The 25,552-nt window shown below is 45.3% G+C and overlaps 1 protein-coding gene across 1 annotated transcript in view; it reads left to right on the top strand.

Moving 5' to 3' along the window:
• Nucleotides 1-25,552, top strand: part of LOC137341448 (dynein axonemal heavy chain 17-like) — a 574,489-nt gene that overhangs the window by 395,285 nt on the left and 153,652 nt on the right. The window contains exons 49-51 of the mRNA XM_068004561.1: nt 2,775-2,922; nt 18,534-18,625; nt 21,107-21,268. Coding sequence (XP_067860662.1) covers nt 2,775-2,922; nt 18,534-18,625; nt 21,107-21,268 — 402 coding nt within the window. The remainder of the gene's footprint in view (nt 1-2,774; nt 2,923-18,533; nt 18,626-21,106; nt 21,269-25,552) is intronic.

The following is a 25,552-nucleotide window of genomic DNA, read 5'->3' as shown; positions in this document are numbered from 1 at the left end:
ACCCAGAGTACATTCTGGACCCTTGCTACCCTCAGTGCCTCCTCCAAGTAGTGCTCAACATGGAAGAGGACTGATTCATCAGCTGAGGGAGGGCGGTAGGTGGTAATCAGCAGGAGGTTTCCATGCCCATGTTTGACCTGATGCCATGAGATTTCATGGGGTCTGGAGTCAATGTTGCGGACTCCCAGTGCCACTCCCTCCTGACTGTATATCACTGTACCGCCATCTCTGGTCGGTCTGTCCTGCCGGTGGGACAAGACATACCAAGGGATGGTGATGGATGAGTCTGGGACGTTGGCTGAAAGGTATGATTCTGTGAGTATGGCTATGTCAGGCTGTTGCTTGACTAGTCTGTGGGACAGCTCTCCCAATTTTGACACAAGTCCCCAGATGTTAGTGAGGAGGACTTTGCAGGGTTGACTGGGCTTGTTTTGCCTTTGTCGTGCCCGGTGCCTAGTGGTCTGATGCTGGGTGATCTGTTTACTCCTGATAATTGATTCCATTATTTTACACGAGTTTGTTGATTTTGGGAATGTATTTACCCTGCATATTCAGTATTATGCTTCCCTAGCAACATTGATGTTTCTCCAGTGGTGGCTACTTACAAGTAAGATGAATGGTTTAGTACTTGCCTGTGTTTGTTTTGCCACCCTTTTTCAATATGGCACCACAATAACCTCTTTCCAATATTCTAGTACCTCCCCCATGTCGAATGACACCTAAATAATGATTGTTCGTGCTTCACAAATTTCTTCCCTACTCACTTTCGGCACTCTGAGATAAATGCCATCTATCCCTGGGGATTTATTTGCTTTGAGTCCATTTAGCCTAGGACTTCTGTGTGATTTATAACAATTTCATTGATTTTACTTCGGATATTTTTCTTTGGAGAGGGCATGTTGTTCATATGTTTCTTTATGTAAAGTTGGAGGAATTAATCATTCAGAATATTGTGCTCATTTTTTTGTTTCAAGTCTGTTTATCTTTTATGATTTTCATTTTTTTCTCTGACTACCCTTTTGCTGTTGTGGCACTGAATTTTTTTATTACTACCATGCTTAGCTTCAGTTGCTATGTTTTACTTTAGGCCTCTCTTTGCTTCTCTGATTACCTTTTTAATATGTTTCTGCAATTTTTTGTATTCATCCCAGTGAGCCTCTTCTGTATTCTCCCTTCAGGGTATATATGTGCCATTTTTCCTCTTTATCTCATTTTAATTTGTTTGCTGTTTGATCCATTTTGGGTTACATTTGCTTAGTCTGAGCTTGTTGGTTTTGGGAATGTATTTACCCTGCATACTCTGCATTATGCTTCCCTAGCAACCTTGATGTTTCTCCAGTGGTGGCTGCTTACATCCTTTAAATGAAAATTGGGCCATACAGGAGGTTTGGGAAAATCTGAATACTATCAATTTCAGTTAAAGGAATCTCCTGAACCAAGCCAAAAACCATCATGCATATTTATCCATCATAACAATATAACCCTCACAGAAAACATTTTACAGACTAGTGCATTATAATAACAAGATGAAGATGCAGTAAATCATCAGTTATAGACAAGCCTATTTCACTCCTTTTGCAGCATCTGTAATTATTCCCATAATGCAATCTTCAAATCATAGAAATTGTAGCAAGGAGACCAGTTGGGTTATCATCCCTGTGTTGTTGCCCCATGTATTATCAAAAATGTATGTAACAGCTTGGAAAGACAGAATTTCCCTGGGTTCCTGATGTAACTCTGCTATGCCAGGTCTCTTGCATTCTTTGGGTATCTCTTGCAGGTCTTCTGCCAGAGATACAGCAGATCATCAGGAGAACCCCCACGGAATTTCAGGGCAATCAATTTTAATAAATTCATTGCACTCTTTACATGAGTGAACTATGTGCTAATGTGTGTATTTTGTGGCCTGCTCCTGTGAAAATCATATACTCTGTCTCACCTTGTAAAAACATATCTGTAGTGCTGCAATCTCCAAAGAAAAGTTAGCTAAGTAGATGGTGGATTATATTTTCCACTTTCACCATCTATTGGGTTGGAAACCTTCAACCTGTTGAAGTTATATTTCAGTCATTCCATGGCTATCTTGTGGATTATACTCAATCAGATCTCTATTAAGAGTATCTGCAAATTTGTAATTTGGATAAATTAATCTCTATCAATTAGTCTGCAACAGACCCAGACAGGACGCAAGGAAAACAACACCAGTAGTGGAGAGTTTTGGGAACCATAGGTCCAAAGGCACCTGTTCCTCCCAAGCATGCTACATGTCATGTCTCAAATTACTCATATATTGTATCCCAAAATGCTATTTTCTGAAAGAAATCTATCTGATTTTCATTTGAATGAATCAATACTAACTGCTTCCATTGTCCCCCTAGGGAGCTTGTTGCATAGATTGACCACTTGCTCACTGAAATATTGTTTCCGCAGATTAGTTTTGAATTTACCCCCTTCAAGCGCAGGCCATGTCTCCTGGTTCTACTGTTCTGGACAAGGTGAAATAGCTTGCCATGGTCTACATTATCTATTCCCTTCAGAATCCTAAAAACAGCAATCATATCACCTGTCTGCCCAATTCCCAAGTATATTCAAATCCTCCTGTAGCTTATCCTTTTCAGCTTTGGAACTTACCACCTTCATTAGCTTTGTATCAAATACAAATTTAACTATGAACAAACTGATTTTACAGTTTTAAAATTTTACTGCGTGACATCAATTAGCACATTGCTGCACAGATAATTAGAGCTTATTCTTTTTATAATTTTTTATTTCAGCGTCATTTCTGTGTCTTCGCTGTGAGTTTCCCGGGACAAGATGCACTTCACTCCATCTATAGTACCATCCTTTATCAACATCTAACAACGCTAAATTTTCCATCAGTGATGATAAAATTCCATACACAGCTGGTCACTGCAGCCCTTGGTAAATGCAAAAAGATACATACAAAAGAAACTCTTATTTTCACTACTTCCATTGTAACCATATTTCACTAAATTGTCTTTGCAAGGTATGGTTATTTCAACAAATGTTACATGGAAAAATTTGTAATTTGCAGCTAAGGGTGAATAAGATTTATCAATCTCAGATAATCATTAATTGTAGATCAGAAAAATGTTCCTTTCTAATTTTGTAAGCAGAAGTACTGTGCAAAATCTGCTACTCTTATGCTCTGTTGAAAACAAAATAGATGTAAAATTATCAACTTCAAGTACAATAATGCATAGGTTCCTTATAGTAATCAAATTCAAATTTGTTTATAAATTACTACTGTTTTGAGTCTACTGCTGCCTCAGTTTAACAAAAACCTGTCTAGAATAAGCCTCTTTTAAATGTGCTTCTTTGTCAAACACCTACTGCCTCCTATTCCATTAAAACTGGAAGTGTGCAAATTTTAGTGATAGCAGATATGGGAATTGTCACATGGCATATCTGCCAGTTGCTATTGAGTACCACTTAGTTATGCTATGCAGGTCCCAATTGTAAACTGTTCCTCTTATTCTAAACTTGTCTCTAACAAATATTTCTGTGCATCACCAAAGTACAACTGGTGTTTTGGTGTTACAAGAGATGGAGATCCTTGTGCCTGACATTCAGGGAGAGTATTTACTTCCCATCTGCTTTAATGAAATGTCAACAGGCAGTGCCCTGAGTAGATTAGTTTTGGAAAACAATTTTTCTAGGTAAGTGAAGTGTTTTCAAAAAACTAAAGCTGTGGGAGAAATAACAGGATAAGTAAGAATATAAAGAAGGAGAAAAATCTATTGTGCTCTTTAAGCTTGGTCCTTCTTCAGACTATGTCTTATATCCCTCCTGAAGAAAGCTCTGTATAAATACTTCCTGCAGGATCCATTCCCACAATTTAGTGCTGGCTGCTGCCCTCCACAGACAATGCCATACTCCACCAAAACCCAGCTTGCGAATATACAAACATAAGAAAATGACGGGCAGGAAAAAACCATCTGGTCCAGCAGCAAAGGAACAATGAAACGCCACAGATTATTTGAATAACTTTTTCCTGTAAACTTCAATTCTGTTTCATTAACAGATATCTAGGTCATTTTTAGGGGTTGACTAGCACAACATTAACTGCTTCGCTAGGTGTCGTTCAACCTATCACACTGCTCTGTAAGAAAAAAATCTTTTAATCTATTGTTTTGTTTGAGTTTTGTTAATTTTCAGTTTGTGTCTTCTTGTTCTGTGCTCACAGTCCAAGCAAAAAAACAACTTATTTCAACATTTGTTTTTTGGCATTTTGAACATCCAGATTGTGTTTCCTTACAAACTTCTCCAACAAAAACAAAGCCAAAAACATCTTGGGAGTTAAATTAGTCTGCGTGTCGCCTGTTTATCAGGTGCTACGCGGCCACCCAAGGACCCAAAATGACGTACAAGGTGCACGCACGCTATCTTGGTGCAGGAGGGAGTGCTCGTGAGAGTATCGCATGACGGCAAGATGCAGAGGAGGGAGATAATCACCTGGATGAGTATGCAATGCTGATTGCAGGCCGCGATTGTTATTTTGGAAGGCCCCAATGAATTGGATGCCACGTGCTGATGTCATTCAGCAGAACATGATGGTAACCGGGATGAGTGGTATTTAAAGCGATCGTGCAGAACTTACAGGTACATTGCTAGATTATTACTTCTGGCTGCTGCTTGACTTCCAGGCATTTTTTGCTAAGTTCTAGCACTGTTCGATGTTCAATTTGTCTGCAGAGAGATCTGGCTGCTCTTGCACTCCTGTTCTTGTTGTCTCCATCACAAATTATCTGACTCTAAACATGGGTAGGACTGCCTCTGGAAATACAGCTTGACTGGGAGCAAGAAGGAAGACACAACAGCGCAGGACAAGCTGCCAGAAGAGGGAGGAGGAAGGCACTTCACAGGAGGCCATATGCACAGACGTTCTCCTACCTGTTAGCAGGACATTTGGAGACTCATAATACAATCAAGGAGAGTCAACATGGTTTTATGAAGGGGAAATCGTGTCTGACAAATTTATTAGAGTTCTTTGAGGAAGTAACGGGCAGGGTGGATAAAGGGAAACCAATGGATGCAGTATATTTGGATTTCCAAAAGGCATTCGATAAGGTGCCACATAAAAGATTACTGCACAAGATAAGAGCTCATGGTGTTGGAGGTAATATACTGGCATTTATAGAGGATTGGCTAACTAACAGAAAACGAAGAGTCGGGATAAAAGGGTCATTTTCAAAAAGGCGATCTGTAACTAGTGGGGTGCCGCCAGGGCTCAGTGCTGGGGCCTCAACTATTTACAATATATACCAATGACTTGGATGAAGGAACAGAGTGTCTTGTGGCCAAATTTGCTGATGATACAAAGATAGGTGGAAAAGCAATTTGCGATGAGGACACAAAGGGCCCGATATTACCACGGCAGCGGGTTTGCAGCTGGGGGGGCGATTGGGCGCGTGGGTAACGCGCCCGGTGAAAACAGTCTGCCCCGAACGCAATCGCAGGCAAATTGGAGCCACTTACCTCATGTTCCGGGTTCCCCGCTGCTGAGCTGCGCATCGGGCGGACTGCGCATGCGCAGTAAGGTCTGTCAGCTGGAGGAGCTCTATTTAAAGGGGCAGTCCTCCACTGACTGATGCTGCAAGAAATAGGAAAAATTACAGCATGGAGCAGCCCGGGGGGAAGGCTGCTCCAAGGTTAATGATGCCTCACTCCAGGTATCATTGGATGGGGTGAGGAGGAGTGGGGAGGACAGAGATCTTCCCCCCCCCCGGCGGGCGGGAGGAAGCGGCCTGCCTCTGCCACCAAGAAGGCCTGGCTCGAGGTGGCAGAGGAGGTCACCTGCACCTCCAACATATCACGCACCTGCATACAGTGCAGGAGGCACTGCAATGACCTAAGTAGGTCAGCCAAAGTGAGTACACTTACTCATTCCCCTATACTCTGTCTGCCACATCACCGCCCCCACCCCACATCTCCTTCTGCACTGCCAACACCACTCTGTCACATCACCCCTCACACCCACTCAAACCTCATCCTCATCTCACCTGCACTTACTCACCTCGCCAGTACTCATCCCGCCACTACCACTCAACCCAATCGTCATACATTCTCATGGCTCTATCTCATACTCACCCTCTCATGCAGCTCTTTCACGGTCAGCCTCACTCAACCTGCCACTACCTGTGCTGCAGCCACAGGGCATGCATCACATATGTGCAGTAGGCAGCATAAGGCAAACGTGTCGTGAGCATGAAGGGGATGCACAAAGTTGTTTTGAGGGTTTGTCATGGTTTTTACTTATATTTAATTTCTGACCAACTCACATTACATATTATATTGGCACCACTACTGCCACGTCTTTGCGAATTTTGTCTGGTTTGTGCAATAATGCCCTTTCCTGAGGATCACTCTGAAGACCCACACCTGATGCCACCCATTATGTCACGGCAGAGTGGGTGTGGATGTATTTGCAGGGCTCTTTTGTGCAGACGACTGAGAGACGTCGGCGATGTCCCCGGTGGCACCCTGGAAGGATGCGGAGGAGAAGTTGTTGAGGGCAGTGGTAACTTTGACAGCGACAGGTAAGAAGATGGTGCTCGGGCCAGCCGGGAGCAGCTCGGCATGAAGGAGGCTGCAGATGTCCACGACTACATGTCGAGTGACTCTGAGCCTCCGTGTGCACTGCTGCTCAGAGAGGTCCAGGAAGCTGAGCCTCGGTCTGTGGACCCTGTGGCGAGGGTAGTGCCCTCTGCGACGCATCTCTCTCTGCGGTTGCCCTCCCTCCTGCTGTGCAGGTGGATGTGTCACAGCACTGTGTTGTGGAGCTCCACGTGTCAGAGGTGGACGGCGTGGCCAGCGAGGCTGGTGATGCTGTTCGCCCTCCGAGGAGGTCATGACTGCAGCTACAGCGGCCCCCATCCGGAAGATGTACGTCTGAGGGGGTCCACAAGGTAGGTGCATGTGTCTGGACACCGGGGTAAGTGTGCAAGTTGGTGAATTTTATTGTTAGGAGGAGGGTGGTGGAGGCCAAACTTTGTCCAAGGTGACAGAGTGGCCTCCTGCAATGAGTGAGGGTCTCCACCCCCCCTCCCCCCCCCCCACCTGTCAAATGGACCTTTGCAGCTGCCACAGGCTGATAGCTGCAACATGTCCATTTGAACTGGGAGTGTTTCCCCCAGTACGGGAAACAGTCCCAGTTGTTTGTAAAATCCCAACCCTCCTGAAATATCTCCTTAATCAGGTCTGTAAACGACCTGAAATATCTAAATAAATACTTTAAGTGGCACCCCGCCGGCTTTAATTGCCGGCGGGAGTCCCACATGTGGGGGCTGCGCGCGCATGTCAGCGCGTCTGTGGGAAACCCGGAAGTGGGCGGATTAGAGCCGGGCTCCCGACCCACCCCGGGAATCCCCGATTTTCGGAGCCCCCCCGCCAGGAATGCACCCGATCGCGGGTGCTAAAATAGAGCCCAAAGGGTCTGCAAAGGGATATGATCCATCTGCAAAAATTTGGCAGATGGATCATAATGTGGGAAAATGTGAAGTCATCCACTTTGGGAGGAAAAATAAAAAAGCAAAATATTATTTGAATGGAGAAATACTACAAAATGCTGTGGTACATAGGGTTTTGGGTGTCCTCGTACATGAAACACAAAAAGTCAACATACAGGTGCAGCAGGTAATCTGGAAGGCAAACGGAATATTGTCCTTTATTTCTAGGGGGATGGAGTATAAAAGCAGGGAAGTCATGCTACAACTGTACAGGGTGCTGGTGAGACCACACCCGGAGTACTGCGTACAGTTCTGATGCCCTTATTTAAGGAAGGACATACCTGCATTGGAGGCAGTTCAGAGAAGGTTCACTAGGTTGATTCCGGGTATGGAAGGGTTGTCTTATGAGGAAAGATTGAACAGGTTGGGTCTATACTCATTGGAGTTTAGAAGAATGAGAGGAGATCTTATTGAAACATACAAGATTCTGAGGGGACTCGATTGGGTAGATGCTGAGAGGATGTTACCCTTCATGGGGGAATCTAAAACTGGGGGGTGTAGTCTCAGAATAAGGGTTCGCCCTTTTAAGACGGAAATAAGGAGGAATTTCTTCTCCCAGAGGGTCGTGAATCTTTGGAATTCTTTACCCCAGAAAGCTGTGGAGGCTGAGTCATTGAATACATTCAAGGCTGAGTTAGACAAATTTTTGATCAGCAAGGGAATCAAAGGATATGGGGAAAAGGCAGGAAAGTGGAGTTGAGGTAAAAATTAGATCAGCCATGATCTCATTGAACTGCGGAGCAGGCTCAAGGGGCCAAATGGCCTACTCCTGCTCCTATCTCTTATGGTCTTACCTCAACTTCACTGAGCTGCAATGTATGAGGCACCTTCGCTTTACCAAGGAGGTTGTTATTGAGCTATGTCAGCTGCTGCAGCCACAACTGCAGCCTCAAACCAAGGCTTGGTCAGCATTGCCATAGCTGTCAAGGTCACTGTCGCTCTCAACTTTTACACCACCGACTCCTTTCAGGCCACAACAGGCGACATTAGCAACATCTCGCAGTTCGCAGTACACCGATGTATCAAGGAGGTCACCAAGGCTTTGTACACCAAGAGAAACACTTATATCTCCTTCTCCATTGACAGAGAGAAGCAGGAGGAAAGAGCACAAGGTTTTGTCTGCATGGCAGGCTTCTCCATGGTGTAAGGTGCCATTGACTGCACACACATTGCATTGTGTGCTCCCCATCTGAACCCTGCAATATTCATCATTCGTAAGGGATTCTGCTCCCTCAACGTGCAACTGATTTGCAACCATAATGCAGGGTTCTGTGCCTGATATCCAAGCAGCAGTCACGACTCTTTAATTCTGCGTCATTCCTCTATTTATTCCAACCAGGTCTCCAAATTAAAGACTGGCTGTTGGGTGACAAGGGTTATCCCTTCTAGACATGACCCTGGTTAGGAACCCGCGCACAGCTGCACAGTAGATCTACAATGAGAGCCATGCTGCCACAAGGAATGTCATTGAGCAAACAATCGGCATCCTCAAATAACACTTCTGCTGCCTGGACCATTCAGGAGGAGCCCTGAGTACACCTCTGAGCAGATATCCAGATTTTTAGTTATTTACTGCATGTTTCACAGCTTTGCCATCATGAGGGACCAACCCTTACCACCATATGCACACCAACAAATTGAGGAGGAGGAGCAGGAAGAGGAGAAGGAGAGACAGCAACCAAGACAGCCCCATTCTGTCCGAGCTCCAGGAGATCAGCTGATTGAGGAGTCGTTCCACTAACCACAACTGCAAGTCCCTATTCACCCACAGACCTACACTCCTTACCTTTCTTCTTACAACGAACATCACATTGCCCTCTTTCAACAATTTGGTTTTTCCCTCACTTGGCTACAAACATAAAAGCCAACACCAAGTGCAAATCCGAAACCAAATTTGACAAATCAATAATCTCACACTTCACACAAAATTAAACCCTTGTGCATTCCCTTAGTGCAAGTCTTTTGTGTTCCTTTGCCTATCCTAGTGCTTCTACGAGGTGTTTTCCCAGTGGCTGGAGATTGGGAGATGGACGGCTGCTGAGCTTCCATTGAGGATACTGCAGATGGCTTTGGAGAATGACCTCGAGCAGCTCTGGGCCTAGAGGGCCTGGCTGCAGACTCCACCATCCCGTTATGGGCTGCAACAGTCTGAGCCAGCTGGCTCACAGGCACCAGCAAAGGCATTGGTTGAGTGGCAGTTGTGGAAGCAGGTATGCTTTCATCTTGAGAGAGGACAGCAGGTTCCTCTTCCATGGAGCCAATGCCCTTCTCCTGGGCGGCACCTCAGCACTCCTCGTGCTCTGTTGGAGAATAGAGTGCTGGACTGCTGTGACGTCTTTGGAAGCCCGTTTCAAACCAAGAATGACAGCCGTCTGAGTTTCCATGGCAGCGTTTTGTGCTGAGATGGAAGCTATCAGATTCATTGTGAGATACTCCATCATAGTGGGTTCTGCAACGGTGCTGATTACAGTGACCATCCGTTCCACATTGGAAAGGATGGGCTCCAAGCTCTGTTCAAAGCCCTGTGTCAAGTTAGAGGTAGACTCCTCCATGCTCTGCAATATTGTGTGGCAAGCTTCCCAGTGCACCGAGCATTACCTGGTGTATACACATTAGCGTTCTTCAGTAGCCTGGCTCATCGAAGTCCGCCTCTGAGTCCTCTGGTGCAGTACCAGTATGTGACTCGCCCTCTGACGATCTGGCACCTGTGGCATCCTGGTGAGGGAGAAGTGAGAAGAAAGAAGGAAGATTAGGTATGAAGAAATCCTGCTTGGTGTGTCCTCCAACATTGCTAATGGCCACGGCCTCCGTAATGCCCCTTTCCATTATCACCAATGCCTTCTTCTCAATGGGGGAAAGGGTATGTCGTTGCGCTGGTCCTCTACTGGTGGCAGTTTGCTGCTTTGTGTTTTGCGCCACCTTCTCCTGCAAGAAAGAGGGAAGTGTGTTAGTGAGAGTCTTGCAAGATGTTTGGGTAATGTGGCTGTCATGGTTGAGTAGCAGCCAATGTGTGCATGAGATGTGAGTTGTGGTTGTGAAGCTTGTAATCGTGCTGAGTGTGAGGTGAAGGATATTAATTGAACTCTGCGGTATTGATTGTTGTTGATTTCTGGTTGGTGGGTCATGGGTGTGCTGCGAATTCAACAGATAATGAGGCTATGAGTGGTGCAGCTGTTATGAGATACCATTTGAAGATTCTTCTTACCTTGACAACTCTCATCAGATAATTAAACTTATTCTGGCACTACATCCATGTCCTAGGAGCCATGCCTCTCGCATTCACCACGTCTGCAACCTCCTCCCACTGCCTGCGCAACAGATGCTTGGAAAGCCTTCATTGTAGTATTTGAGAACCTTGATGTCCACTCTCTGCCAGTTTCAGCCATTTCACCTCACAGACAATTTCCACTCATTGTTGCAGCCACAGTGTACCTCCCCTTTTAAAGGTGACATTAAATCAAGGCCCCAACTGCCCTCTCAGATAAGCATGAAAGGTCCCATGGCACTATTTCGAAGAAGATCAGGGGAGTTCTGTCCGATGTCCTGGTCAATATTTATCCCTCAACCAACATCACTAAAACAGATGATCTGGTCATTATCACATTGCTGTTTGTGGGATCTTGCTGTGCACAGATTGGCTGCTGCGTTGCCTACATTACAGCAGTGACTACACTTCAAAAGCACTTCATTGGCAGTAAAGAGCTTTGGAAAGACCTGAGGTCATGAATGGCACTATATAAATGCAAGTCTTTCTTTCTTTCTTAAAGGCTGGAATTTTCCTCCCAGCGGCAGTGAGTTCTGCCTGCCTTTATGACACCACCGGAACCCCAACCCAGTTTCCTGGGTTGAGGTTCATCACCCATGCATGGCAGGCTCCTAGCAGAATTCCCACTACCAAGAGGGAACCTGCCATTGTCCAGCTGCAAATTTCTAGCAGTGCTATTGCAGTACTGCTGCTGTAGCATCAGCAGAGGCAGTTAGGCACTTAAAGAAATAGAAGCAGCCCAAAGATCAGAAGATCGGCATCTTGGCAGAGACCGAGGTGTACACCAAAAGGTAAGCAGGAGCCAGAATGGGGAAAGAGTTGGCCATTACAAGGCCCTATTCCTCCATTGGGGTCCTCAGGGCAACTTCTCAGGACCTAGCACCATCTTCCTCATGGTGGCCCATGGGAAGTGGCAGTAATACGGACAGATGGGACCAAAATCATCTGTGGACCTGGGCCTTGCTTCCTTTCATATACAGCGGACAAGGAAGGAAAGGCCAGTAACGGACCCAGCAGGGGTGAGGGAAGAGAAATATAGGTCAGATGGTAAAGCTGTGGTAGGCCCCACTGACTGCAATTTCTTTCATTTTCTGCCACGGAGAATCCCAGTAATGCACTGTTAAGTTTTCATATCCACACCACACACTTTCCAAAGAGGAAGAGGAAAGTGTCAAACAAAAGGACTTGTCCTCCTCCACCCTACGATTTCCTGAAGGACACATTCAAAACAATGTTCTGAGTTATTGAGGAATTCCCTAAGCATATAGCTAATATTGTTAAAATGGGCACAATATTGTTGTCTCCTGCTGTGCCATTAGACCAAGTAATTTAAACCCTTAAGGAACTAGTTCCAGTACTGATTTCAATAGATTTTTGCCTTGTCAGATGCAACTATGTTGCCCAAGGTCAGTGGTGACTTTTTTAACTCCTGATAGATTTTTCTTCTTTTCAAAGGACAAGGCACAAGATAAGGGAAATGGGTACAAATTTCAAGACCCTCTTGTAGCAATTACTTCTCTCTTTTTTGAGGTTAAGGTGTTGATAGAATTGGGCATATTGCTGAATTACTACAACAGTTGGCCATAGAAGTAATGAATATTGGGGCCTCAAAGGTAGCCAAGAGCATTTTCGTCTTCAGCTACACCTGAGTAAAGATTTTAGATCGTGTGCCAGCTTTCAGAAAAGGCTGATGCAATTTCAGGAAAAGGCCTATTTGGCAATCAGGGTGATGCACTTCAAAAAATTTTTTTAACTATCAGTCGAACTTCTGAGTTATTCTCCACTAGGCAAAGCATCCAGGGCAAATATGCTCCGGTCACAATTAGCCTTCCTTTCAGACCAGAGATGGGTACACCATGGCATTAAGCATTCCAAACAGTGTGACACAAAAAGAGCCACAGCTACCAATTCCTCCTCTACTGGAACTGGGACCATCGGTGGAGCTGAATTTGTCGTACAGGTACACCTGTGGACAAAAAGAGTGAATCAGAAAAGGGTAACCATAAGCAGCTACAAGGTACTGAGGAGCAAGTGATTACCTATGGCAAAAACAGCATAGGTACAAAGAATAGGCAAGTGATGATTGTGAGCGGTTCCACAGTTAGGGGGCTAGATAGCTTCTTTTGTAGACATGACCCAGAGTTCCGATTGGTATGTGGCTTACCAGCTGCCAGGATTTGCGACATCTCAGAGCGAATACGAAAGGTTCTGGAATGGGAGGGTGAGCAGCCAGAGGTTGTGGTTCATGAGGGAACCACCAGGAGTAGGTTTGAGGTTTTGCAAAGGATTTCAATTATTTAAATTCTAGATTATGGAGCAGAACCTCCAGGGTAGTAATCTCTGGAATACTATTCGTGCCACACGCTGGACCAGGCAAGGAGAGAAAGATTAGGATGATGTAGAGGGGAAGCTTTCAGATTCCTGGGACACTGGGTCCAGTTTTAGGACCAGGGAAGGCTGTAAAGATGAGATGACCTTCACATAAACCGGAGAGCAGCCATGCCTTTGCAGAAAGGGTAAATAGGGCAGTGGGGAAACTAGATGGGAGGAGGGAAGGTAAAATCAACACTCTTAAGTCAAAAAGTGTGAGAAAATGTCCAGCAGGACATATAGGCAGGGCGGGTGGGTGTGTGGGGTGGGAGGGAACCCTCCATGGGGAGCTCAACATAAGGCCTGGGCCATTTTAACTCCCCGGCCTCATTTAAATAATCCACAACAGTCTCTCACCCAAAACATCAGGATCAGCGGGCAGGAGCTACAAACAGGTTGATAGCTGAGGATGGCTTGTAACATGGGTTGGCAATTGATTGGGAGGTAGGAGACAGAGAGTAGGGATAAAGGATCAGTGGGATGTGACAAGTGGTGTTCCCCAAGGATCTTTACGGGGCCTCAGGTTTTCATCATATATACTATTAATGACTTAGATGAAGGAATAGAGGGTTGCATATCCAAGTTTGCAGATGACATGAAGTTAGGAGGTGTAAGTTGTATAGATGGGAGCAGGAGGTTACAAGGGGACGTAGACAGATTAAGTGAGTGGACAAAACTATGGCAGAGCCATGTTGTACAGAGCCTTGGTCAGACCCCATCTGGAGAACTGTAATCAGTTTTGCGCACCACACCTCAGGTAAGATCTATTAGCTTTGGAGGGTGTACATTGCAGATTCACTGTAATAAGACCAGAGCTTAAAAGGTTAAATTATGAGGTTAGGTTGCATAAATTTGGTTTGTATTCCCTTGAGTTTAGAAGAGTGAGAGGCGATCTAATTGAGGTATTTAAAACAATTAAGGGAATTGATAGGGTGGATACCGAGAAACTGGGGTAGAAGTTTGTCGGCACGAAGGTGGCCATGAAGCCACAATACGCGCCCGAACCGGGAGGTCTGAAGCCAGCCCGAAATTGGGCCTCAGTCCTCATCTAAATAATCTTCTCGAGCTGCCGGTGCCAGTTACAGCTCCACAGACAGCTCACCTTTCTGCATGAATGGCAGTGGCCTCAGGTCTATGCCGAGAGCAGAGTGGGATGCCAGTGAGAGGACGGTCAATTGTGACCAGCAGGAGTGCTGTGGAGCCGGGAGGAGCACTCCGGCTCTTACTGGCTACACATTAATTTTTTTTTCAAATGACTAGAACACTCCTTTTTGGCGGCAGCTGGTTCCTCATCTGTATCCATGCCAGGTGAAGCTTAGCATAGTAGGCCATATGCCTGCTCTGCTCCTCAGGACTCCAATTTCCCAAGGAGTCCTAAAAAAGGCGATAGGCCCCTCATTTAAATACGAAAGGGGCTAATGCCTGTTTTAGGCAGCCGCCAGGGATGACTGAAAATCGTCTGGCCCATTTTCAGGTTGGACATCTTGCAGGCATCCTTGGGCACTGAATGTTGATCCCCGAAATTGCACCTCATTGCGTCAGTTTTACACCTGTAAAATGGTTGCAACAAGGTCCAATTTCTACCCCACTATTTCCTCCGATGGGGGAAGCTAGACAAGGGCGCATAATCTTAAAATTAGAGCATGGCCATTTAGGAGTGAAATTAGAAAACACTTTTTCACACAAAGGGTAGTGGAAATCTGGAAATCCCTCCCCAAAAAAAAACTGTGGATGCTGGATTAATTGACATTTTCAAGACTGAAATCGACAGATTTTTGTTAAGTTAGGGTATAAAGAGATATGGAGAAAAGGCATATAAATGGAGTTGAGGTATAGATCAACCCTGAACTAATAGAATGGCAGAATAGGCTCGAAAGGCTGAATGGCCTACTCCTGTTCCTATGTTCCTACCTCCCAGGAATAACCACTGCACTGCGACCCCGAAACTAGTGGAAATTCCTGTATGAGCTATAATTGACAGTTTTCAAACAAATGGCATCATGTTGATAGAAGCTGCATAGGAAGACTCCCATATCCTTTCCATCACAAAGGCTACCTACTATCACCTCTGTAACATTGCCACCTCCACCCCTGCTTCAGCCCATCTGCTGCTGAAACCCTCATCCATGCCTCTAGACTCAACTATTCCAATTCTCACCTGGCCAGCCTTCAATCCTCTACACTCCATAAACTCCAGTTCAACCAAAACTCTTCTGCCCATATCCTATTCCACATCAAGTCCCATTCGCCCATCACCCCTGTGCTCGCTGACATACATTGGCTCCCAGTCCTCCAAGACCTCTAATTTAAAATTCTCATCCTCGTGTTTAAATCCCTTCATGGTCTTGTCCCTCCCTAGCTCTCTAACCTCCTTCCGCCCTACAGCCCTCCCAGAACTTTGTTTTCCTCTAACTCTGGTCTCTTGTGCATCCCTCCTCCCTTCCACCATTGGCCGCTGTGCCTTCAGCTGTCAAGGCCCCATGCTGTGGAATTCCCTGCCTAAACCACTACGCCCTTTTACCCCGTCCTCCTTTAAAACCTTTCTTAAAACCCACCTCTTCGACCAAGCTTTTGGTCACCCTCCTAGTATCTCCTTCTTTGGCTCAGCATTCATTGTCTGATTACACCCGTGAATTGCCATGGGGGGTTTCTCTATGTTAAAAGGGCTATTAAATGCAAGTAGTTGTTGTTATTATTGGGATGATTATCTAATACAAGAACCCTTGTGAGCGTCCACCAAAGCAGCAGGACCTCCTCTGCAGCTTTGTACCAGCATATTTTGACCTGCATCCTTTACCTATTGTTTTCACCTCCCCTCTTTGTTTTGTTCAACAACAACAACAACTTGTATTTGCATAGTAAGATGTCCCAAGGCGCTTCACAGGAGACTTATCAAACAAAATTTGACACTGAGCTTAGGACAGGTGGCCAGAAGCTTGGTCAAAGAGGTAGATTATAAGGAGCACCTTAAAGGAGGAGAGAGAGGGAGAGACGTTTAGGGAGGGAATTCCAGAACTTAGGGCCTAGATGGGCACAGCCGCCTATAGTGGAGTGAAAGAAATTGGGGATGCACAAGAGGCCAGAATCGGAGGAATGCAGAGTGTTGGAGGGTTGTAGGGCTGGAGCAGGAAAGATAGGGTGAGGCAAGCTTATGGAGGGATTGGAACACAAGGTTGAGAATTTTAAATTTAAGGCGTTGCTGGACCGGGAGCCAATGTAGGCCAGCGAGCACAGGGGTGATGGGTGAACAAGAATTGATGCATGTTAGGATATGGGCAGCAGAGTTTTGGATGAGCTGAAATTTACAGAGGGAGATGGGAGTGCTGGCCAAGACAGCATTGGAATAGTTGAGTCTGGAGGTAACAAAAGCATGGATGAGGGTTTCAGCAGGAAATGGGCTGACGCAGGAGTGGAAACAAGTGATATTACAAAGGTGGAAATAGGCGGTCTTGGTGATGGAGAGGATATGGGGTCGGAAGCTCAGCTCAGGGTCATTAAAGAGGATCATCTATCTTCAATTTTCACAAAAGAGGATAAATTTAATGAGGCTTTGTCACTGCTGCAGGTATTAATCAAAAAATAGTTAATCCCAACCTGGTATCCCCTAATTGCTGTACCATGCATTTTGTGACAAACAGTTTTTGAGGTCATAAGGAGAAACAGGCATGCATGAGCCTCATTTAAATGTGAAATTTATTTAAATCAAATACCACGCTGAATTTCATGACTCAATTCAGGTTCCAGGTTATTGCTAAACATTCCTGGTCTGCTGTTTTTGGCTGTGAGCACTTATCTACTTCTGCTGTATAGTTTTAGCTGTTTTTGTATCCTTTGTTTTTCTACCTTTTTGCTGAAGCCTTTAGTTTTCTAGCCAACACTTTTGAGAATTCTGGCCAATTGGTGCTACATTAGAAGTTGCAGCTAACAATTTTTGGGAGGATGAGAATCATTTTGGCTGTTCCCGTAGTGTTGCATAAATTTGATAAAGAGGACCAATTCATGAAGCGACAACATCATCAGGTCTAACAACACCTCGGGTGATATTATTGCTGCTGTCATTATCCAAGAACCTACGTTTATAGACCATGCCACTCTTAAATGGATATGTGAAAGGAGACCTATCTTCGCTCTATCTGCTTTACTGCAAAGATAAGTGGCCATTACCTTTCTTTAATGTTACGGGATTTACAGAATACTAACTGCTGCGGTATTGGACTGGAGTTTGATGTGGATCATCATTTTCATTTTGTGCCTTTCCACATGATGCTGAATGAAAAAGTTTATCTATTGAAAACCAAGAACCCACAAGGACTAGAGGACTAGATATTTGTGAAATTGTGAAATTGGGGGTGTAGCTTTGGTGTTGTGGGATGCCTCCATCCACCATCCTCCATCCCCCCCCCATTAAGAAACTACCCTGACTCCGGTTGATTTTCCAGACTCGGGGTCATTTCAGTAATTTTGGTGGCTCCTCAGCCTCTGCCATGATGTCTACCTGGAGGAGAGTGCAGATTGGCTGTCACAGGGATTGCAGGCCTGCCACAGAATAGTGTAGCTACTGGCTTCTGATGGCTTTTGAAAAAAACTAACATTTTTAAAATTTGCACCTGTGTCCCACAGTCAACTACAGAGGCTTTCATGGCTTTGAAATTTAAATATCCCATCCCCCCACCACCATATTGACACTGGATGCCAGGCATCCTTGGCACCCAGTGTTGCTATGGCTCAAATGACAATAAATATATCATGACCTATTTCCATGATATGAATATAATTCCAATACACTCATCCATATATGAGCAAGTGTATTGAACGTCACACATCACCTCTGGCAGGAAATATAGAGGCTGTAAAAATGTATGGGGACCTGGTGAAGCAGGTCACTGATCCATTTCCTACCCCCTGACCCCCCACCCCCACCCCGCCACCACCCACCCTCTCACTTATACAAAAAAATCAGCAGAATGAGGGCAGAAAATCCCAGCCCCAATCTGCATGGCCCTCATAATTTAACTTTTATAAGGACAATAAGCTAGAGAGAGCAAAATTATGGCCAACTCCCCCTCCTCCGCACTGTTTTTATCGGTATAAAGCCCATAATCCCACTTCTTTTCCTTTCTGACATAACTTTCCTGCTTCCCAACTATTCTTCTCTTAAACCTGGATTTTTCAGTCCTCTGCTGCTGCTTGCCATCATTTTGGATTGAAACCCTGATCACATTCACCCCATGGAATCAACAAGGTTGTGTTGAGGAAGACACAATTGTCCAGTCAATTAGAACTATTCTTTTAAATGTTTAAAGAGGAGCATTATGATATTTTACGGCATCAGTACTTTTTTGACAACTTAATGTTTTTTTTATCGACAGCTTTGCACCAGAAAGTTGCAGCATTTTACCTACCAACTGCCATAAAATTTCATTACATATTCAACTTGAGAGACCTTTCTAACATATTCCAGGTATTTCACTTGCAACCCTATGAATGTATACATTTACTAGATATAGCTCTTTCTATTTTTTTTCTAATTTATTGGATCATTATTGCTTGTTCATGCATATTTATGTTGAGTTTGTAATTATATGCATATTGAACCACTATACAGCGATCTCCAAATGAGCTATAACCGCAATACTTGAGCAATAGATCTCTATCAGGCATTCTTTGGAATTCTATCAATTGCATTGTCCAGCTACCGCTGAATTTAATCTGATCAATTGTTCTGAGGAAACCAGATGGTAGGCAACGTCCTGTCAGTGGGAGACAGTGGTACACGTCAATATCAAGTGTTGCTGAACAACGTGGTACCCTTTAGCTCCTGCGCTGTAATAAAATGCCCCATATGCAATGGACCAATTCATTTTTCCCGTTTGGAAAAATGGTCTTCACATTCCATTAATTCATGAGTCAATCAAAAAGTGATTTCAAGCTATTAATTCAATAATAGTTAGTGTGAATAATAGTCAAAAAAACGCTCAGAAGTTAATCAGCGACATAAAAGAAACAAAACAGCAACTAACCTGTATGGAGTGGATAAGCCCTTTAAATAGCTCCGCTTTAGGAACCTTGCTGCTTGTTAGCGCCATGAGTGGCTGGCGGGTCAGGCGCTGAGTCAAACCAACTTCACAAAAGGGTCCTACAACAAGCTAGGACCCTTATTTAAATATGATAATGAAGCTTTTAAATGATTCTGGCATGCGCCCTGGACAGTTAGCTCTTCCTTGCCACTTTCAAGCTCACCTGCTCGCTTGTGCTCATTGAGGGGACTACATTGAGGATTCAGCATCTAAGTCACGTGGGTTGCTGATTTCTGTGTTGGTGCTTGCAGAGTAAGAGCGAGTGATGGTACATTGTCACTAAGATTATGCCCAAAAGTCTATCTAACTGATATAAACACCTTTCAGCCAATTACTAATTTTTGCCCTAAGGTCATGAAATGCCTTGACGTGTGAAACTGTTGAAAGGCGTGATACAATGGATGTTGCTAGAACCAGGATTTTTAATTATTTAAGCGTCACTAGGGCAGCTAGCATGAATGCTACTGATGCCAGTGCTGTGCTGGTGTTGTCTGCACCTCTGCATAAATGAGTTTATCTCACCACATCGCGCAAAGTCAGCTCATTTCCACAATATATTGGCATACCAGAAATATGCTCATGGCATATTAGCAGCACTTGGGCCACAATGTCATATGTAGGAGCCTGCGAGGGGCTGCTGGCTACTAATTTTCCTGTGTGAAAGCAGCATGTGGGCAAAATAGAGTGCTAAGGAGCAGGGGTGCCAGAATGTTTTTCCAAAGCAGCTTTCCAAGCAGTTCAGGCAATCCTGTCACATTATGGGGCAACTGCCTAATTTACATCAAAGTTGATATCCAAAATGAGCCTACCACATAGCTTGTGTGCAAGATCAAATACCCCTCCCTCTTTTTACACTCACCACCCACATTGAGTATGCTGGGTGCTTTGGACACATTGGCCCCGATATTTACGGGGAGGCGGGGAGGGAGTGGGGGAGCCTGTCAGCGGCCAGAAAACCCGTAGATACCGGGAAGGTGGAGGTCCCACCGAATTTAATGGCAGGACTTCATTAGAATTTTTTTACTTTGTTTTCAGCCCGGCAGCCAGCCAGATTGAGAGGCTGGCTGCTGCCGGGCAAGAAAGCCTGCTATATAAGGCAGCAGCCGGGGACTGCTGGGGACAGTCCTTGGCTATTAAGATGATCAGGGGTTGTGGGGGGGTGGTGCTCGGTGCGTGGCAGAGAGGAGGGAGCAAGATCGCGGGGAGTTTGGGGGGTGGAGAGATCAGATTGCAGGGAGGAGAGATCACGGGGAGGAGAAATTGGATCGCCGAGGGGCCCGGAGAGATCCAGGAGGGGGTGGGATCGGCCGATCGTGGAGGAGTCTAGAGATTGCGGGGAGAGGGGGAAGCCAACCACGAGGGCAGTCTGGAGATTGCAGGAGGGTCGGAAGATCAGGTTTGCTTGGAGTGCTGGGGGAAGCACTCCTGCTCCTCCAAGCCCACAAACAGTGCTGGAAAACAATTAACAATTTAACCCCGCCACTGCCCCACCTGTCCTGCGGGGTTAAAATTCCCCCCATTGTATGCCTTGGGTTTCCACCCTGATAATGTAGAGAGTGGCTCCCGATGCATTCCATTACATCGAATGCCTTCCATTGTGTTATCTATCCAATGGATTGCAATATATTTCCTTGTTGTTATCTTCATGAACACTGATTGAAACTGCTAAAGCCCAATATGCATAGTATTCCAAAGTAGTATCTGCCACAGACAATAGATCCTGTTAAGAGCTACAACTAAATAAGCCTGCACATCTGCATCCCCACCACTCTTATCTACTGCAGTCCATTAAAACTATGCCAAACTATTAAAACTATTGTTGTGGTAATGATACTTATATTTTTATTAAACTGTTTTTATTGCAGGGTTTTCTGTTTTTGACATTAGAATGTGCGAAAAATGTTCATGATTTAGTCCGACTCCTGTTACATGAAACTGCCCGAGTTTATGGTGATAAATTAGTTGATGTACATGATACAGAAAACTTTCCAAGACATCAGCTGTACATATGTAAAAAATACTTTCAGGTAATTAATTGTCTGCATTTTAAAAAATATGTTCCAGGTAAAAAGGAAATAATTACAAGAACTGCATAATTATTATATAATTTAATTGGTAATTAATAACAGATTATGATGGAAATTGCAGCTTCTTCTTAGAGTTTAGAAAACCAGGAATGAAGCTTAATGCATCACTTCCATTGCTTCTCAGACAATGTCCTTGCTTACAGTTTCTTGAACCACAAAGGTCAAATATAGTTACCAACTCTTACCAAACTAGGGGTGTTCAAGCATGTATTAAGTTATGGGAAATCTGTTTTTCTGTTGGCATCCCAGATTTCTGTGTTAACTTCAAGCACCACGAATAAAACCTAGAAGACATTTGTCCTCATTACAGATATATTGCATCTAATACACAAATGTATATAAAAGAAGTGTAGATTTGTAACAAAATTTATATCCATATTGTAAAATTATTTCTATGTCCTTGGCTCAGTGGTAGCACTCTCTCCTTTGAGTCAAAAGGTCATGGGTTCAAACTCCACTTCAGAGACTTGAGCACATAATCTAGGCTGATACGTAAGTGAAGTACTGATGGAGTGCTACTCCGTAGGAGGTGCCGTCTTTCAGATGAGACAATGGGCCACATTTTGCTGTCAAAATAATGGCGAGGCTAATGGTACTCTCCGTTATTTATGCGCAAATGATACAGCAACTTTAGGCGAGGGGCAGATGAGCGGTTAAAGGTGGATATCCAAACGTTGCTATCCATGTTGCGTTGTTCCACTGTTAGCTTCGTGTCAACGGCATCTCGTTGCTGCCTCACTCTCAATCATCAAGGCAGCATTTGACCGAGTGTGCCACCAAGGAGCCCGAGTAAAATTGAAGTCAATGGGAATCAGGGGGAAAACTCTCCAGTGGCTGGAGTCATACCTAGCACAAAGGAAGATGGCAGTGGTTGTTGGAGGCCAATCATCTCAGCCCCAGGGCATTGCTGCAGGAGTTCCTCAGGGCAGTGTCCTAGGCCCAACCATCTTCAGCTGCTTCATCAATGACCTTCCCTCCATCATAAAGTCAGAAATGGGGATGTTCGCTGATGATTGCACAGTGTTCAGTTCCATTCGCAACCCCTCAGATAATGAAGCAGTCCGAGCCCGCATGCAGCAAGACCTGGACAACATCCAGGCTTGGGCTCGTAAGTGGCAAGTAACATTTGCGCCAGACAAGTGCCAGGCAATGACCATCTCCAACAAGAGAGGGTCTAACCACCTCCCCTTGACATTCAACGGCATTACCATCACCGAATCCCTCACCATCAACATCCTGGAGGTCACCATTGACCAGAAATTTAACTGAACCAGCCACATAAATACTGTGGCTACAAGAGCAGGTCAGAGGCTGGGTATTCTGTGGCGAGTGACTCACCTCCTGACTCCCCAAAGCCTTTCCACCATCTACAAGGCACAAGTCAGAGTGTGATGGAATACTCTCCACTTGCCTGGATGAGTGCAGCTCCAACAACACTCAAGAAGCTCGATACCATCCAGGACAAAGCAGCCCGCTTGATTGGCACCCCATCCACCACCCTAAACATTCACTCCCTTCACCACCGGCGCACTGTGGCTGCAGTGTGTACCATCCACAGGATGCACTGCAGCAACTCGCCAAGGCTTCTTCGACAGCACCTCCCAAACCCACGACCTCTACCACCTAGAAGGACAAGAGCAGCAGGCACATGGGAACAATACCACCTGCACGATCCCGTCCAAGTCACACACCAGCCCGACTTGGAAATATATCGCCGTTCCTTCATCGTCGCTGGGTCAAAATCCTGGAACTCCCTAACAGCACTGTGGGAGAACCTTCACCACACGGACTGCAGCGGTTCAAGAAGGCAGCTCACCACCACCTTCTCAAGGGCAATTAAGGATGGGCAATTAATGCCGGCCTTGCCAGCGACACCCACATCCCATGAACGAATTTAAAAAAACTATTGAAATGTATTGAATGGCGTGAAGTTGCTGTATTTGAGCGGTAAATATGAACTAAACTCGCCACAGGAAGTCAGGGCTTGTCTGAAGTGATGCAATGAGCCTGTCTTGGCGCCATTTTATGCCCATACATATTTAATCGCCTGGATTCAGACAAAGGGAGCTTTTTAGTTGTCAGAGATTCTTTTAATGATGTGATAAGTGTCAATTACTGCCAATCAACCTTTCCGGCACTGAAAATTAAGTGTGGAGTCACATTCCTTCAGGTTTTAATTGTTGGTGATTTTAAAAATATCAAATTTAAAATTTTTACATTTTTTTTTTACTTTCTCTCTTAATCCATTCTTTCTGTCCCTCTCTTTCTGTACCTGATTTGGCATTATATTCACCCACTCTAATTTACACCTTCTTCTGATTCTTTGCACTGGTAATTTCACAATCCTTCAATCTGATTGGTTAAGGAGATACACAGTTGCTTGCCCTTTTCATTCAGGTCCCAGATGCCCTGTTTCCCTCTCTGTGATGTTATCAGCTCACACTTTCAGTAACTTGCCACTCAAAAAATTTAAAAATCTAAATGTGCAAGTCTAACTAACTAATAAATGGACAACATGTTGAAGTGTCAGAAACATCTTAAAAAATATGCCCTGCTGCAGCAAATTATGGCCCACTAAATCAAGGTCTCATCTGCGCTCTCAGGTGGACATAAAAGATCCCAAGGCACTATTCAAAGGAGAGCATGAAGTTCTTCTGGTATCATGGCCAACAGTTATTCCTCAAACAACCCCAACAAATACAGATTATTTGGTCATTTATCTAATTGCTGTTTGTGGGACCTTGCTATGTGCTAATTGTCTGCCATGTTTCCCTACATTACAACAGTGACTACACTTTAGAAATAATTGATTGGTTGTTAAGTGCTTTGGGACATTCTGAGGTCATGAAAAGCACTATATAAATGCAATTCTTTCTCTTTCTTATTTACTTGTACAACTACTAATTTTAGAGGGTGAACGGTATGTAGGTCCCCTTGGTGCCCAAGGAAGCTTGAAATTCACGTGCGCAGGAGCCAGGGTGGGGGTAACGGGTACCGCAGGTGCCAGCCCGCCGGAGGGCGAGGTTGCTCACTAGTTCTGCTGCAGAGGAGTCAGATGAGGACTTCGATGTGCCAGGCTACAGAAGACGGCTGATGGACGTACACCACCAAATGCTTGGTGCACTGGAAAGCCTGCCAGAAAACCTGCACACAATGACAGGGGCATGGAGGAGTCCAGCTGCAACTTGGCACAGGGCTTTGCGCAGAGCTTGGAGCCCATCCTTTCCAACATGGAACGGGTGGTCACCTCCATCAGCACACCTGTGGAACCCATGATGCAGCGTCTGATGGCCAATGTCACTGCTTCCATTGCAGCACAAACCGACGTCATCGAAGGTCTGCCAGCTACGGTTGCTGCTCAGACTGCTGCTATGGAAGCTCAGACTGCTGCTATCGTGGCTCTAGGGACCACTGTGGAATGGGGCTTCCAGGGCATCACAGCACTCCAGCAATACGTTCTCCTGCTGATCACCAGGATTGCTGATGCGCCCCCCCCCCCCCCCCGGGAGAATGGCAGTGGCGCTACGGCAGTCGGACCTGCTGTCCTCTCTCAGGACGACAGCATTCCCGCTCCCACCCCTCCCACTCCGCCAGTGCCCTTGTTGTTGCCTATCAGCTAGCCAGACCAGACTGATGCAGCCCATGCTGAGATGGTGCAGTCTGAAGCCGGGCCCTCCTGGCCCAGAGCTGCTCGAGGTCGTCCTCCAAGGCCATCTGCACGCTCCTAATTTGAAGGCCAGCAGCCTCCCACCACCCATGCTTCAGCCATTGGGAAAGCACCTCGTAGGAACACTAGGTTAGGTAAAGGCACATGAACAACAGGCACCAAGGCAATGCACAAGGGTGAATACTTCTGTTTCCATAATTTAATTTATTCATTGATAAATGTGACTTTGAATTTGCATTTGATGGTGGTTTTTATTTGTGCGATGAGCTGAGAGGGAAACCAATGAGCAATCAGATGAAGGGTGATTTGATTGTCTTGTGGGAGCGGAAAGGTGGGGAGCGTAGGACTGTTGGTGAGTTGGGGGGTGTGGTTGACATTATTGATAGCGGGCATTGATCAGGCGAGCATGCAAGCACACAAGCCGTGTGGTCCCTGTTGCACCTTTGCGTCTTCCTCCTCTCCCTCTTCCGGCTCCTCCCCATCCTCCCCCTCAGCCTCCTCATCCTCCACCTCTGGCTCAGGGTCTTCTCCGATCATAGGTGGCAATGACTGGTCCC

This window comes from Heptranchias perlo, chromosome 23 (genome assembly GCF_035084215.1).
Source record: "Heptranchias perlo isolate sHepPer1 chromosome 23, sHepPer1.hap1, whole genome shotgun sequence".
NCBI lineage: Eukaryota > Metazoa > Chordata > Chondrichthyes > Hexanchiformes > Hexanchidae > Heptranchias > Heptranchias perlo.
The sequence above is the reverse complement of the archived record's forward strand: the minus strand, read 5'-3'. Positions and strand labels throughout refer to the sequence as shown.